The 17,305-nt window shown below is 44.7% G+C and overlaps 1 protein-coding gene across 1 annotated transcript in view; it reads right to left on the reverse strand.

The window, feature by feature from the left end:
* The window catches only part of E2F3 (E2F transcription factor 3), a 67,085-nt gene that overhangs the window by 10,084 nt on the left and 39,696 nt on the right, over positions 1 to 17,305 (reverse strand). The window contains exons 3-4 of the mRNA XM_077769594.1: positions 3,344 to 3,455; positions 1,456 to 1,675 (exon numbers count right to left, since the gene is read on the reverse strand). Coding sequence (XP_077625720.1) covers positions 1,456 to 1,675; positions 3,344 to 3,455 — 332 coding nt within the window. The remainder of the gene's footprint in view (positions 1 to 1,455; positions 1,676 to 3,343; positions 3,456 to 17,305) is intronic.

Here is a 17,305-nt window from a genome sequence, read left to right on the forward strand (position 1 = left end):
GGAGAGGGAGGGCAGGGAGAAATGGTCTTTTGAGAAAATGTCTCCTCTTTTTTACTTTTTATAAATTTCTAAAATGTTTGATTATTTTTGAGAGAGAGAGAGAGAGAGTGCGAGCGGGGGAGGGCCAGTAGGGGAGGGAGACACAGAATCTGAAGTAGCTCCAGGCTCTGAGCTGTCAGCGCAGAGCCTGACACGGGGCTTGAACTCATGATCCATGAGATCTTGATCTGAGCTGAAGTCGGACGCTTAACTGACTGAGCCACCCAGGAGGCCCTAAATGTTTCCTCTTGACACAGAAGGTCACGTTGCTTGTTAGGCGATTGTTAAAATCAGAACATTTATACACATATTTTTCCCGCACAGAGTCCTTCACCTCTCCCACCACAGAAACTAATGGGAAAAAAACAACAATCCCAAATCCAACACTGCTATTTTCAGGTTTCTCTCCTCCAGAGGAGGCCTGTTTCTTCAGAAGGCTCAAATGCAAAGGGTGAAAGGAGGGCCTCCTCCCTGCCACATGCGTCCTAGGGGGACAGAGAAAGAGAGGGGGGAATGGATGGAGAGACATAGTGAGAAAAATGTGAAAGAAAAGATGAGGAGTGGTTCAAAACGCAACGCAATATCATCTGGAAAGTACAAAAGACCTAGGTGGTTTCTGAGGGCCTCACACCACCCACCGACAAGGAAAGGAGGTTAAGGGGACAGATCTGTGTGCGATATGGGAGGACAAAGGCCACCACCCAACAGGTTTCTCTCAACCACAGGCCAAAATGGGTCACTGAGTCGTCACAAAATTCCAGAAAAGTACCAGAAGTTACCCGCTCATCCTATCGTGTCTGGGGTAGTATTTTGCCCAAAGCCACCCTCTAAGAGATTTGTTCCTTCCCACAACACTTTCAAAGCTCCTTCTAAAATAGTGGCTCTTCAGGCGCTCCGTCTAATAATTCATGAGCAGCATTATCACCCATTTAATCACGTGTGTGGCTGACAAGTGCTAACATCCCTGCTTTCCAGAAGGAGCCGAGGCAGCTAAGTCTTGCCTCAATTTACCCAGAAAGTGAGGTGATGATCTGCTGTTTGTTGAGCCACGGATAAGGATAACGTGGCAATGTGTTAACACAGGGCCACAGTTCATTTCCAAACACCTGTCAGAGATAAGCCAATGACATGTTCCTTTAGCTTTCACACGTGAGCACACACGTGGCATCACCACGAGATGGACGGCATTTTACTTAACATCTGCAGACCCCCTCTCCCCCCCGCCCCCCAATGAATCCCAGGATCCCCTGGCTTGAGGCTAATCAAGCTTTTCGTCTCTGAATGTATCTAAAGAGAAGGGCTCTGTGCAAAGAGACTTTGAACTTCTGGCAAAGGAGGGGCAGGGAGACGGGAACCGCAGAAATGGAGTGTGGACATGAACGTGAAGCCTGGGATGGGGTCATGGCTTGTACTCACATCCATTGCACGTTGTTTTTCGACTTCTTCTTGATGAGGTGGATGCCTTCCAGCACGTTGGTGATGTCGTAGATCCTCCTCTTTTGCACTTTGAGTACCTCCGCTGCCTTGTTCAAATCCAAGACCCCGTCAGGGGACTGGCTCAGTAGCTGAATGAACTTCTTGGTGAGCAGACCAAGTGATGTGTCATACCGTGTTTTTTCTGAGGGAGATTTTGGAGCTTAAAGAAAAACAAAAGCCGAGCGGGTGGGGGGGGGACAGGGAAGGGGGAGAGGTAAAGAAATGAAGGGTTTCTTTGCAGGTAGGCAAGCCCTCTTTCCCGCTGCAGCCCAAGTATTAGTGTCAAAGCAAAGCTGTTGCCGTCATTGTTGGTAAGTTATGGAAAGTTATGCAATGGCTTTATTAGAAAAGGAAGGGGGCGCCTCGATGGCTCAGTCAGTTAAGCGTCTGACTTCAGCTCAGGTCATGACCTTGTGGTTCACAAGTTCGAGTCCCATGTTGGGCTCCGTGCTGACAGCTCGAAGCCTGGAGGCTGCTTCAGATTCTGTGTCTCCCTCTCTCTCTGCCCCTCCCTGGCTCACACTCTGACTCTGTCTATCTCTCTCTCAAAAATAAATAGGGGCGCCTGGGTGGCTCAGTCGGTTAAGCATCCGACTTCGGCTCAGGTCATGATCTCACAGTCCGACAGCTCGAGCCCTGCGAAGGGCTCTGTGCTGACCAGAGCCTGGAGGCTGCTTCAGATTCTGTGTCTCCCTCTCTCTCTTCCCCTCCCCTGCTCGCTCTCTGTCTCTCAAAATAAAATATAGACATAAAGAAAAAATTTAAAAAAATAAATAAACATTAAAAAAAAGGAAGGGACAGGACAAGTTCCTGTTTGATTAAAGTGTTTTACTGTGAATTTCTCAGGAGTTTCTACTTTGGCTTACCCTACTCCTTGAGTCTAGTGAAGTATCCTACACACGGTAGGTGTTCAACAATATCCGTTGAATGAATGAAAAAGTGCTGTAGCCTCAGGGGATGAGCACGTGGGAAGCCTAACCTGCTGGGGCCCGGGCTGCGAAATCTCCCCAGCACTTCATGACTGGGCCTTAGACCCAACTTAACTGGCTTTGCAGACGTGTGTGTGTGACTTATTCACCACTCTTTCAAATAATGCCTCACATGGATGAAGAATACCGAAAGCCATTCAGTGGAATGGCCCCGTCCCTCCTAAAGGCAATGTCCTTATTCAATATCGTATTTATTCTCTGACAGGTGCGCAGGTCAAGGCCTTTGCTGAGCAATACACACCGTTTGCGGACTGCCTAATTCATAAACTCCACGAAAGGGGCGACCAAAGCCTAATTTAGCATCCACGTTAAATGCCAAAGACATAAAGGGCTGCTTAGCTGTTGCCAACCTCTTTTTCTTTCTCTCCCAGAAGAAGCAATCGATGGCAAGGAAAACCAGCTGCAGTATACTGGTGTCTGTCAGTTCTTACACTGCCTTATGCCGAGTTAGAGAGTCAGGCCCGGCGCAGACATTCCTGACTCTGGCTCGCTTTGTCTACACCCGGGTGAGCCTGCTCTCCAAAGTCATGTCCGTTAAGGAAAGTTAAAATTAAATTTGATTATAGAGTGGAGCCAAAGAACTTGTATTGCAAGCTGAAAAGTGACACCACACACGTTCAAAGAGGCCTCCCCTGGAGTCGGTATTCAGGTCCTGAAATGCCTCTAAACCTTTGCGGGGTGTCTGCGGACACTGTACTTACTTTTCAGGATAGGAACAGAGAGAAATGAAAGAGGCCACAACACGCCAGCAGTATTCACACCGGGGCATCCTCCCAGCCGCAAGCTTTGAAAGGTGGGAAGCCCACACCCAGGAGGAGAGGAGATGAGAGCATCCTTACTTTTTGGACTATCTGGACTTCGCAGCGCGGCTCTTCCTTTGCCCTTGGGGGTTTTTAAGCCATCGGAGAGGTACTGATGACCGCTTTCTCCCAGCTCCAGCCTTCGCTTGGCCTGCAATGTGAAAGCACAAGCGTTGGTCACCGGGCACGTGGGCAATCGCAAGGGGTGGGGCTGTCTGTGACCCCGCCCCGCCATGTGCCGCGGGCCGGGCTGGCACTTCAACCCTCTTCACCTGCACCGGATTCCCCATCAGACGGACATATCCAGTGGTCCTTCAGGATTAGGCTCAGGAGCCGCCTTGTTCAATCATTCATTCATTCATTCACTCATTTATTCATTCATCATACGTGCCAGGGGTGGGGCAAGACACCAAGAAGACAGCAGGCATCGTGGAACATAAACTCGCTTTTCCCTCGCAAAACTTTGCCCCCATCTCTGATCCGGGCTAGACCCCTTTCTCGTGCTCCCGCAAACGCTGTTTTGTTTTTGTTTTTTAATTTTTCAATGTTTTTTTTACTTATTTCTGGGAGAGACAGCGTGAGCAGGGGAGGGTCAGAGAGAGAGGGAGTCACAGAATCTGAAGGAGGCTCCAGACTCTGAGCTGTCAGCACAGAGCGCTAGAGATCATGACCTGGGCCAAAGTCGGAGGCTTAATGGACTGAGCCACCCAGGCACCCCAAAGGCTCTCTGTTTATTTGTATCCTCGCACTTAGTGAATATCAGGGTTATTTTACTTATCTGTTTCTCATTTCCTTTAAGGCAGGGACTGTTTCCCATTTAGCTTTGTACACCTAGTGCTTGGCACAGAGCCTGGGCTTCTGTAGGTATTCAATCACTCTATTTATATTCAACGCAAGAGTGATTGAATAGTAACACAACTAGTCACAGACCACAAATAGTCATTCATCAGAATAACAAATACTCCAAACGCTCCATCTTGGGCTTCACCTGCTATTACTGTCTCCGTTTCCATCATCACACCTGACACGTGAGAGGTCTTCATCCAAGTTTGTAACTTAATTTCACTTCAAAAATATCCACCTAGTATCTACGGACGGGGCACCGGACTTAGGGAGCACAGGTAAAGCAAGGCAGGTTAAGTGTCCCTGCCTCCCTAGTGCGAAGAGTCCGCGAGTAGACAGATCATGAAGTAACTGTTGTGTGCTAATGTTTGGGTGTGACAGGTGTTTGGATGGGAATGGCACCACCAGACACCCGACATGGCCCCAATCGAGACATCGAGGCTCATTTTCAGGGCAGACTCTCTTAATGAGATGCACAATTTCATGGGAAGTCCTCAGGACGTGGAAACAGAACTTCATCGGCTGATGACAGATACCCAGCTTCTCTGAAGAAAGCTATCAGCTCATCTCGCTCTGGTCACTACAGTGGGTACCAGCTGAGTGTGGCTCATCTGAATCAACCCGTGCGCCAAGTATAAAATACACACTGGATTTTGAAAATGTGCCCCTACCCCCCAAAAAGGGGCAAAACCCATCACCAACGGTTTTTATATAGATTACATGTTAAAATGATATTTTGGCTTTATTAAATATTATTAAATCAGATAGAATTAAAATTATTTCACCTGTTTCCTTTCATATTTTCTTTTACTATGTGGCTTGTATTGTGGCAGGCATTATCTTTCTTTTTAGTTAAATGTTTATTTTTAACTAATTAAATAAGGTAATAAATAATTTTAAAATGTTATTTTTAAAAATTTAATGCTTATTTATTTTTAAGAGAGAGTGCAAGCAGGGGAGAGGCAGAGAGAGAGGAGGGACACAGAATCCGAAGCAGGCTCCAGGCTCCTACCTGTTGGCTCAGAGCCTGATGTGGGGTTTGAACCCATGAGCTGTGGGATTGTGATCTGAGCCGAAGCTGGACACTTAACCGACTGAGCCACCTGGGCGCCCCCACGCATTATCTTTCTATTGGGCAATGCTGGGCTGAAGTTCACTCTCAAGGCCTAGGAACGACATTTGGCAAATTTCTCAACTTCATTTTCCCCTCCGAAATCTTCTGTCAAATCCTTGTGTGGGCCTGGTGTTTTGTTTGGCCCAGCAAGCGCTCCCTCTTCATGAGGGGAAAACCCTCTGATTGTCTTTGGGGAGCACCCCTTCCCTGTGCCAGCACATCTGTGCACACGGTGACCCAGCTGATCTCTGTGTTCCATCCTCCCCTCCCCTACAGTGACTGGGCCCGATGGCCCATAACCAAGCCTGGGTGAACAAAGGTCAACCCAGGAATTTTTCTAGAACTACTGGCAAGAAGCGGTTGTGCCGTAACACTAAGGTTGACAGAAGCCAGAAGCCACCTGACAACAGAGGCTCTAGAAGGGAAGATGGAGTGGAGAAACAGAGAAGAGGGTCTGAGGTCACCATTCAGAACTCTGAATCAACTGCTAGGGTGCGGACAGCAGCTGGTCTCCCCCCAGACATCAGCTAATAAAAGCTTTCTGCTGCAAGCTCTTTGAGCCGGGGATATGGAAGTGTGGTTCTGAAAGTGACAGCCCATGGGATGGGCTGAGTTCACATGGGCCACAGTGCAGTGTGATGGCAAGCCCCATCAGAGTGGCAGCGTGGGCGGGCTACTTCTTGTGGCCTCCAGGAAATTACCGCCAATAGAGGCACGCTTCGTGGGTGAGTAGAGAGGGGAACAGCTTTGCTCTGGAGGACTTTTCTCTCCACAGAAAGCAGTAGAGACGCACAGCTCTATTTCCTCCGCATTAAGGTCCCCGGAAGGAAGCCAAACGGGAGAAGAGCTTGGGACCCAGAACTCTTGGGCTCCTGAGTCTGTCAGTTCTTCCTGAACACTCACAGTGAAGAATTACTCACTGGCCAGCAACCTGGGGGGCTATTAGTTTTTCCTCCCCATCCAGGCTACTGTTCCAAATTGCTTTGAGGCGAAGACCTACGGAAGCAGTAAGCTTGTAGGCTGGGGAAATTCCCAGGGATCTGTTGCTAAGAAACAGAGCTCTAACTTCAAGGACCAGGACCAGGCAGGTTGTGTGACTTTGGATAGCTGAACCAATCTAAGTACTTGATGGAAAATCTACTAAATCTTAAAGGCCCTTGTACTGCTGAAGAATCCTTAAGTCCTAGAATCCTGAAGATTGATGAGATCTCAGCCTCTAAGAGAATCACTCACCAAGCCTGTAAGTCTACACCAAAAAGAGAGGGGCTGTGGAGGAAGGGCAGCCCAGCAAATAGTCCTGGAGGGTAGAAATTGGGGGGAGGGTGTCTTTTCAACTACACAAGCTATTCCTACGGAGGAGACATGACAGGCTTTGAGAGGTGACCCCTGCGTCGTTTTCCTTTCCCAGATAGACGTTTCTGCCAGGTTATCCTGGTGGCATTCCTCCGCCGTGTAGAGAAAAGGCTGAACTGGATTTGAGACGAACGCATCCTGGTACTTCGCACTTACAGGTCGCAGACCTGAGGATGCGCACACTAACTCCACTCTCTTGGGAAAGAGCTGGCTGAACATTTGCTGGATGATGGAGCAGCACTGCCTTAACACATTCAGACACACGTGCTTAGTAAAAAACAAAAGCAAAACCAAAACACTACACAGGAGGTTTTAAGCAGTACATGTGGTCTCTGCTCACACCTGGGCAGATGGAAATCTCTCTCCGTCAGCTCAATTTTTGTTTGCTCTTAGTGTGACCATCTCCCCGAACCGTTGACTTCTTCTGTTTATAAAGAGGTCTTCATATCACACGGCCCCTATCAGTAAAGCAACTCATCTATCTGGTGCTCAGTGGAAGCCCCAGCCATCTGGCCCTGAGTAGGAATAAAGGGTGGGTGGGAGATGGTACGGAGAGCGCCCACGTGTGGCGTCTTTCCGAGGTATTATCAAGGGTGGCTTTATTATAAATGAAGTATGTTTTCATTTTAGAACCTAAGCCCAAGCTAACACATTGTATTGTTAAATTGCTGTACAGTTAAATTGCTGTAAAATTATTACTTACTTAATTTATTTATATTAAATAAAATAATAAGAGTAACTGTCACACAGCCTGCTTGGACACCCATAGTGTCTGCTTGTCTGCCATTTGTGGCCCCTATGTTTCCCTTCGGGGAAGAAACTTCTCCATGGTTCTTAGTTCAGGTGGTTTCTTTGTCTCTAAGCCTGATAAGCAGAAAGGCTGACGTTGCTCAACATCTTAGGCTGGCCCTTCCCAACAAGGGTTCACAGAAGAGTACTGTAATCTGGGCCCACCAATCACTGTATTCCAGTATCCCTTGGCTAATGGGCCTATGACCAAAGCAGGAGAATCGGCCAGTGCTGGGACTGTGGTTAGAAACTACGGGGAAAGTACTGGGTTCTTTTCATTGGGAGTTATTAGTAGGATGTAGCCTGGAGCTTCCTGGGAACTGAGCCACCATGGAAGTAAAGAGCTGGAGAGACTGAGTCCCAATGCCTTCAAGGGAGGTGCTAGAAATGGCCATGCCCGAAGGTAGGGCTACCCAAGACTTCCATTTTGTATGAACCAAAAGATTCCCTTTTTTGGTAGAAGAAAACTGAGGTAGATGACTTCTACTTGCATCCCGGAGTTCTGATAGACGTAGCACGCAAGTATTAGTTAGAACGAAAGGGATGTCTGAGTGCTTATAAAGTATCATGCACCATGGTAATTGCTTTCCACTTGATTATGTTATCTCCTTTTCACAACATCCCTACAAGGTAGTTGTTATTAATTCCTAGTCTACAGGAGAAGATGGAGGTTTCGAATGCTCAAGTAACTTCTCCAAGATCCCACAGTCAGTCAATAGGCCTCTTCTAAAGCCTATGCTTATAACCGCTTTAAGGATTGTGAAAAACTGCCACATGAAAGTATGTGAAAAGTGATATTACACTGATGCCACCTTTAGGATAAACCTAGAGCTTTATTTATTTATTTGAGAGAAAGAGAGAGAGGGCATGCGCACACAAGCGTGAGTAGGGGCTGGGCAGAGGTATATATATATATAGAGAGAGAGAGAGAGAGAGAGAGAGAGAGACGGAGGGAGAGAGGGAGGGAGAGAACCCCAAATCAAGAGTTGGACACTCGGGGTGCCTGGGTGCCTCAGTTGGTTGGGTGACTGATTTTGGCTGGGGTCATGATCTCAAACTGTTCATGGGTTCGAGCCCCGCGTCGAGCTCTGTTGTCAGCTCAAGCCTGGAGCCTGCTTCAGATTCTGTGTCTCCCTAGCTCTCTGCCCCTCACCTGCTTGCACTGTCTCTCAAAAGTAAATATATGTTAAAAAAAAAAAAGAGTTGGACATTCTGACGGGGCCACCCAGGCGCCCCAAACCTAGAGTTTTATTTTATTCATAACTTGAAATAAAAAAAAACTTTCCTTTACACAATAAATGCACATGGAAATTCAGACAGCACAAATGTGTACATGAGGAAAGCAAATCTGTCTCACTCCTGATCCCATTCCCTTCTTCAAAGGCAACACAATTAAGTTCCTTTGATCTCCTTTTAGACAATCTATGTGAATATACATATGTACACAGATACACACCCCTGCACCTTATAAAAAACTGTACACCAGTGATAGCATTTATGAACACAGGCTGACCTTATTTTTCATAGCTATATAATTCTGAGTTTATTAATAAGCCATAACTTGTTTACTTAACTAAACACCTACTAACGGCTCTCAACACTCTCCTACTATAAGTGGTCACCATGGCACTATGGGGTAGGGATCACTATACCCACTCTGCACTGAGGCAGAGAAGGTAAGGGTTTACCTTAATGAGTCACAGATGCCAGGATTTGAGCCCATGGCTTCCCTGGACTGATGGAAATGGCCCTTCTGTTGCCGTAGCAACTTCTGGACTACTAAGGCCTGACTTTGCCATCACAATGCACATGTGTGCTCCGGGCTGTCTCACTGGACCATGAGCTCAGGTCTTACGTGGCCTTGCACACGGCATGCACTCAGACAACTTTACTTCTTTATTTTGATAGAAACAAGGAATAAATCTCCAAAGTCTCTTGGCAGGTAGAACACAAAGCTCTGAAATTACAACCCATAAGTTTGGTATGTATGTATGTGTAAGGTACTTACACACACACAGACACGTGCACGTATATGTGTACATATGCTGGAGATTCAGCTCTACATACTTGTAAAGATTTTCAAGAAATATAAAGGGGAAAAATTAAAGTAGCAGAAGGATTTTATAGGGCTACAAAAAACTATAAAACATAGACTTCATTATAAAATTTTCCATGTATCCACAGAGGAAAAAAGTCTCGAAAGACCCAAATCAAATGTTAATGGAGGTTATCTCTGAGAAGTAAAATTAAATACGGGGTAATGACCTCATGCTTATAGTTCTAACATATTTATTGGACAAAGTAATATGTCTTTAAATTTTTTAATGTTTATTTACTTTTGAGAGAGAGAAAGAGTGCGTGGGTGGGAGAGGGTCAGAGAGAGAGGGAGGCATAGAATCTGAAGCAGGCTCCAGGCTCTGAGCTGTCAGCCCAGAGCCTGACGTGGGGCTTGAACTCACAAATCTCAAGACCATAACTGAGCTGAAGATGGATACTTACCGACTTAGCCACCCAGGCACCCCAAAGCCATGTGTCATTATACATACAAAAGTTACACCTTCTAAACTAGCAATCCTGCTCTTCGGAGTATATTCTGAGAACATTTATGTTGTTTCTAGGATCTGTCTATTGAAAACAGTCCAGCTGGTTTCTTGAATATTTATTATTTTTCCACCTATGTTCAATGTAAATGCCCAATTTCAGAAGAAAAATTCAGTAAGTTATTGTACATTTATATAATGGAAGGTTGTGCAATTAATAATGCTGTACATCTATATATATATGTTTTAAAAAGTAGGGGTGAATGTAAAATTTTATTTTTGTAGGGAAATTAATTATATGCATAGGAAGAAATGCTATCTAAGGATATATATTAAATAGTTTAAGAGTATTAATCTTTGGGTGGTAGGATTACGGTGATCTTATTTTCTTCTTTCTGCATCATTGAAAAGTGATTGCGGGTACTTGCATAACAAGACAAAAATTTCCATTTGAGGTTAAAGAAAAGAAGGCTGCTGGTTTGTGTTTTAGACTGTTGAAAATCTTCTGTACCATTCCGGAGGCATGGGTATAAGTTCAGAGCAGAAACGGGCTATACTACCAGAGACTCATCCCAGGCTCACGGTGGAGGAGGGAAGTAGTGTTCTTAAGTACCACTGGGCTGAGCCACAGGAAAAAATTAAATCAAGAAAAAGGCATGGTCCATAGTTCACACAGTGAACCCTAAAATAAACTCCCTTTGCCCCAGTTAATAAGAGATCCAGGCAAAGGAATGAACCAGATCCATGATACGTTCTGTCTCACGGCCAAAGATGAGACAGGGCATTTCGAACAGAGGAAGAAGAGAAATAAAAGATGGAAGATCAAAAGATCTGAGGGCCAGGTTAAGGTCATTATAAAACCGGATTATGAAATAATCCAATGGAGAGAATCTCTAGTTCAAGACCAGACCACAGCTGAATCCCACTTGGATTCTGGCCATCCTTGGGTCAGTAGGTTAGGGCAGGAGGATTTTAAGAAAGGAATAGCCAGTTTCCAGCTGTGACTACATATTAACTCAATCTGGCTAACCATTTTAAAACTCATTAAATATTTATTAAGCACCTGCTGTGTACCCAGCCCCACCCAGGCTGATGATTATACAGGCAGCACAGTGGTCCCTCCTATAAAAGTGGCTGCAGACAAACAAATAATGGGAAATGCATGACGAACACCACCATGAGCCCAGGGCTGGGGACAGGAAGGCAGCAAGGGGGGCTGGACGGAGAAGGCGGTGGGGGTCTGGAGAGGGTGGTCCGTCTCGAGAGGGCTGTCCAAGCATGAGCAGAAGCAGAGAGACTTGGAAGGGCCCTGGTTCAGGCGTGCTGGTGAGTAGGGAGGGGCGTGGGTGCCGAGGGTGCAGAAGGGGCCACATCACAGTCCCTTCCGTGCCACACTTGGTGTCCCTTTTCGAGATGAAGTTACCCAGGATGAACAGCTCTAAAGTCCTCTCCAGCTTTCCTCAGCCAGGGTCAAGTTCAGAATTGACCAGGAGCAGCGTCTCTATGAGCTCTTAGGTAGAAAGCCTAATCAGAGAGCAAAGTGTCTCCTAACAGCTGGGGGAACTGAACGGGAAGGCAGATGGAGGCATGTAGAAACAGCAAGTGTGTGTTTCATCTTGGTGAAGATTTCCCCTTAAATCCCGCATCCCAGCCACCACCCGTGGAGAGTAGAGTCCCTCTTTTCTCTCAGATGTGCTCCTCCCCCATGCCTCCTCGCCCCAGCTAAATTCCCCCGTCACTGGGTACCTCGAGCACCCCCAAACTTGGCCATTTTTTTTATTTTTAGGCTACAGATCTAGGGTATCTTCACTGTAATTTGTGTTTGCAGACTGGTCTAAGCTCATACATACGAATGTTTCTAAAGGAAAAGAAATTAGAACTTCTGGAATCGAAGCCATTTACTCATGAACTGGTGACTGCTTCCCTTTCTACAGACATTTGTTTTCTTTTTAAGAATAATCTGAGGGATGCCTGGGTGGCTCAGTCAGTTAGGCATCCAACTTTTAATCTCCCTCAAGTCATGATCTCACAGTTTCATGAGTTCGAGCCCCACATCAGGCTCTGTGCTGACAGTGTGGAGCTTGCTAGGGGTTCTCTCTCTCCCTCTCTCTGCCCCTCTCCCACTTACGTTGTCCTTCTCTCAAAATAAATAAACATTAAAAAAATAAAAAAATAAAAATTTGAGACAGGGCGCCTGGCTGGCTCAGTTGGTAGAGCATCTGACCTTCGATCACAGGGTCATGAGTTCAAGCTTCACGCTGGGCGTGAAGCCGACATAGAAACCAAACCAAAACAAAACAAGAATGCTTTTTAGATAACTTAAAAATAAAGTAATGCATTATGATTTTTAAAAATCCTCTAGTTCAGGCAGCTAGTAATGGCTACCTCCCCAGGGAAACCAGTTTTCTTATTTCTCCTGGTGGTCACTTCTGCATCTGTTAAGGAATAAACTTGCACAGCTATTTCTGGAAGAAAATGTCCAGCCCCCAATGATGACTATCATCCAACTGAAGATGACCGCACCTTTTTATATCCATCACATCTTTTCCTCCATCATCTCAGGTATTCTATCAAGTCCCCACTATTTCTCCTGAAACTCCCGGGCCTCCTGCTGTCTAGACCCTAGACTGACTGTTCTGTGAGCCTGTTGCAAAGCTTGCTGTCCAGTGATTTTCCACTCACTGTCCAGTGTGGAAGACTGAAGGCGACATCTGTCCCTTTATTTGACTGCGGAGCCTCTGCACCTTCCTGTACAAGCGGAGAACTCCCTGCACTCTTTCCCAGCTTCCCCAGAGCCTGGACCAGTCCTGTCACCTCGGCGGGAGGACGGGCATGCACTGCTGCCCCGGACCCAGAATCTGGAGGTGCTCTGGCAAAGCCGCAGGCCAGCTGGTGACGGCTGCTAGAGCCCAGGAGGAATCGCTAGCGCCACTGGGCTCGCTGTGGTTCGACATTGTGACTGTGGTTCTGCCTCCTGATCCTTCCTGGTCCCTGCCCGTCCTCCAAGCTTGCTTCTCTAATCTCCAATATCCTTCAGTAAATCCCTTCGCTGCTTAAGTCAAGCCGGGGTTGCATTCTGTTGCCTGCGACAGAGTCAGGTTCCTGATCCCAATGCTAGTCGACTGCTTTCCTGGGACACGTCCGAAGAGCAGTATGGAAGAGGAAGTTGGAGTCCCTGCATATCTGACATGTGTATTTCATCCTCACACTCGGTAGTTTAGGTAAGTAGAGAATTTCTAGCTGAACATCGGTTGCCATCAGCAGCCACAGCTCCAGGGGTTTTTAGGGCCAGTGTTGATGATGAGAGACCTGGAGCCACTGATTCTTATTCACTTGGAACTACTCGGTTTCTAACCTCTCTGAGAGATGCCCAGACTGTAAAACTTATTGTAAAATTTCGTGACATCTGTTCAGGTGCGCAACTTTTCTCACTCACTGTGTGAGGGACTCTGGGCTCCTAGAAGCTACGGGGTTGGCCTTGAGCTAGAAGAAATATTTATGTTGCAAATCATCCCCTTTCATTTTCTCTCATTTTCCTGGATTTCCTATTCCTCTTAGAGGGATCCTCTAAAGCTCTTATTTTCCATTTCTTTGCCTTTTTGTTCTACTGAGTCTTCCTTACATCAAATCTAACTTCCATTCACTACAATGCTTTGGGGTTTTTCTTGTTTTGTTGGCAACTAGACTTTTCATTTCCAAGACTATTTGCTTTGCTTTTGCTCTGATCAATCCCTTTTTATAGCATCTCGTTCTTATTTTATGAACAGGAGAGCCTCTTGTTCACCACTAATTACTTCTCTTAAAATTTTCTTTTGTTTCCTGTTTAATCTATTTTCTCCACTGTCTTCTTTTCCTACTTAAAAAAAACTTAGCCTCACAGTATAATTGTTGTAGTCCTTTCTCAAATGTCTGGTCAAGCACCGTGTCTGTCCCTATTTAAGAATAAAGCCAAACAGTGACAAGTAGAGACTGTACGACTCAGGATGAGGTGATATCCTTAAATGGAGCCAATCCATTTACCGTGAGATTTCTCAAAAACAATTTGGGGAATAGACTCCTAGATTCAGCTGCTAAAAGCTTGAGTCTCGTTTTGAATGATTAAAAACAACATCGACAAACTGTTTATTGTTATTTTCATAGGGTTTCAAGGGAAAGGAGAACTGTGTGAGAATCTGCCTTTCTTTTTTTAAAATAGTTTTTATTTATTTTTGAGACTGAAAGAGACAGAGCATGAGTGAGGGAGGGGCAGAGAGAGAGAGAGGGAGACACAGAATCTGAAACAGGCTCCAGGCTCTGAGCTGCCAGCACCATGAACCGCGAGATCGTGACCTGAGCCGAAGTCAGACACTTAACCAACTAAGCCACCCAGGCGCCCCGACAATCTGCCTTTCTGAGCCAGATGTGTCTATGTATTTAATTCTCACTCATCAGTGCATAATGCTGACTACCCCACCGTATGTGAGGCATCATGCCAACCACTTCCATCATAAAGGTTTCTTTTGCATGGATGAGGGGCAGATGCCCTAATATCCTTTCTACCCAAGGCTCTACCCCAATAATTGAATACAGATCTTAAAAAGCAAAAAACCTTGAAAACCTTTTACAGGTTAATTCTGTATCTATATCAAATTAAGAGTAAATGAATAAGAAGCTTAAGAGAAGGGCTTGATTAATAATGACATAGATTTAATGTTATGCAAACGATGATATAAGAGAAAATAAGCAAGATTTCTAATAATAAATATTGGGATAACCCTTTCTATAATAACCATTGCGGTCTCTCAAATGGAGAGGGCAAAAGGTTTTTAACTCCCCCCCCCCACACACACACACGATGCTCAAGCTTAATTATTCTCTTTCAAGTCTACACTTTCCATGGAGGACTATTCAGTTTATCTTGATGTTCTGCTTCAAGTCCTCATTTTTGGTTTTAGGATTTTACTTCACTTCAATACCAAAGGAATCAACCAGGAGCTAATGTTTTCTGCAGAAGGCCAGATAGTAAATATTTTAGACCTTGCAGGACACAGCCCGGTTTGAGTTCTTTAACTTTTCTGCTGCAGGAAAGCAGCAGTCACATGTGGGCTTTGTTGTATTTCAATAAAACTTATTTACATAATAAGCTGGGGGCCAGTTGGCCCAGGGGCCACGGCGTCTGGACTCATGGGACAAACCATTATCTTCCTCCAACTGATGTTTTTATTAAAGGATATTGACATTGCTCACAGCAAATACTGAAATTCTAGGAAGTGAGCTAATCATGTTTTTGGATCACGGAATTATGTCTCTGTCAGGCTTAGGGGGTATATGTAAGAACTAAAAAGAAGTACTAAAAATCCAGCAAATTTGAGCTGTCCATTTGAATAGCTGAACCTCAGCTCATCCATAGAAAACAATGACAAAGACACGAAGAGACTCCTTTTTACGTCCTCAATGATTTATAGCCAAAGAGATAAGTTATAGATGCAATGAAGAGGTATAAACAAATTCTTACTATGGGTTTGACAGATCAATTTTAGAGAAAATTAATTTAATTGCTTCATGATTTGTACTAAAAAAAACCTCTCAGCAAACTTTCTCCCATTCAGTTATTGTAGAAACATCAGAGTAACTATTCTGAATCAAACCAGTGCATCCACAGAGGATGACTTCAGAATGTGGTTGGTAAAATGGCTTGTGGCACATTGAGAGCACCTTAAACCTCAGAAAAACAGCATGTGTTTAATAACTGCCGTGGCTCCAAAGGACAGGGCACTTGGTCCTGGGGGACACAGTTTCACAAACTGTCCCTACACAGGCGCATGATAAATGGACTCCAAGAAGTAAGAGCACTTTTGAAAGATTTATGAACCTTAGAACTCAATGAAGAACTTCCTCTTAAAGTAGTAAAGTGTTACTTTAAGTATTATGAAGAACAGAAAGCAGACATCTGCTTGTCTTGCGTCACGTCAGGAATATCCAATACTTGGACAACTGACTGGAGGATCAAAGAGTGCTACTTTCCCATTCACTAAACTTTCATTTAGTGGCCAAGTTAAATTCCTATAGTTTTCAGGTTATAACAAAGTAAGGAGGAAACCGGGTGGAGGCCAATAAATTCCGAGTTGAGAAAACGAAGTGGGGAGTCCAGGGAGGTCAAAGTAGCTTGAATTTGGACAAGAGCACTGAAAGGAGAGAACTGGTCAGAGAGAGAATCTTGGAAATCTGCAGAAGGTCCTTCTTGAGAATTCGGCACAATACAGTGTATGTAGGTGAGGAAACTACGCAAGGCCCGGAAAAACAAATGCCTGAAAGAAACAAAACTGCAGAGTGCCTAGAGTTCCCAAATGGCCTAGAATTATAAAATTGTAAGCACACTGTTCCTTCAATTGTTTCTAGCAGCAGACAAACTAGGAACCCCCCCAAAAAAAGCCAAATATAAAGACCAAAACAAAAAGGAGCCTTCATAATTTCATAATTCAGAGGCACAGGTAGAGTATTCAGAAGGGTGTTGCTGCATTGGTGAGACAAAATTAGCCCTAGAATAAATGCTGCTCTGGTCCCATCCTACAAAGCAAGAACTGAAAGATCAAACTCTTCCTGAGAAACTTAATTGCATCTCAGAACAAAACTGAAGAATATTTACATAAGTACAAAAATGTCCAGCACCCAATAATGACTATCATCCAACCGAAGATTACCTGGCTTCCAAGGATGCATGAACATATGACCCAGATTCAGGAGAAAAATCAGTGAATCAAAATTGACCCAAAACCAACACAAAAGTAGAGTCAGTTGATAAAGACATAGAAAAAAGTTAATGTGACTGTACTGACTATGTTCAAAAAGCTAACTGGAGATACCAGTGATTTAAACCTACAGATTAAGCAAGTTCAATGAATCCCAAACACAAGCAAACATGGAGAAAACCCTAATAAGGCATATCACAATCTAACTGCTCAAAATCCCTGATAGAAAAATCTCCAAAGCTAGTGGGGGTGGGTGGAGGAATATGTGGCAGAGAAATAAAACAGATTTCTCATTTTTAATAATATAGCCAGAAGACGGTACAGCAGCATCTTTTTAAAACTAAAAGAAAAGAAATTATCAAGCTAGAATTCCATACCCAGCAAAAATAGCTTTCAAAATCCAAAGGCAAATAGACTTTTCCAGCAATATAAAAGCTAAAGGAACTTTTTTAAACCAGTAGGCCCACAGTAGAAAAAATACTAAAGGAAGACCTTCAAGCAGAAGGAAATGATGCCACATGGAAATATGGATCTATACAAATGAATTGAGTATATAAAAAATGGTAACTACACCGTAAATATGTGACTTCCTCTTCCCTTATATTTAAGTTTCTGTGAAAGACAATTGGCTAAA

The sequence above is a fragment of the Crocuta crocuta genome, unplaced genomic scaffold (genome assembly GCF_008692635.1).
Source record: "Crocuta crocuta isolate KB4526 unplaced genomic scaffold, BGI_CrCroc_1.0 scaffold145, whole genome shotgun sequence".
NCBI lineage: Eukaryota > Metazoa > Chordata > Mammalia > Carnivora > Hyaenidae > Crocuta > Crocuta crocuta.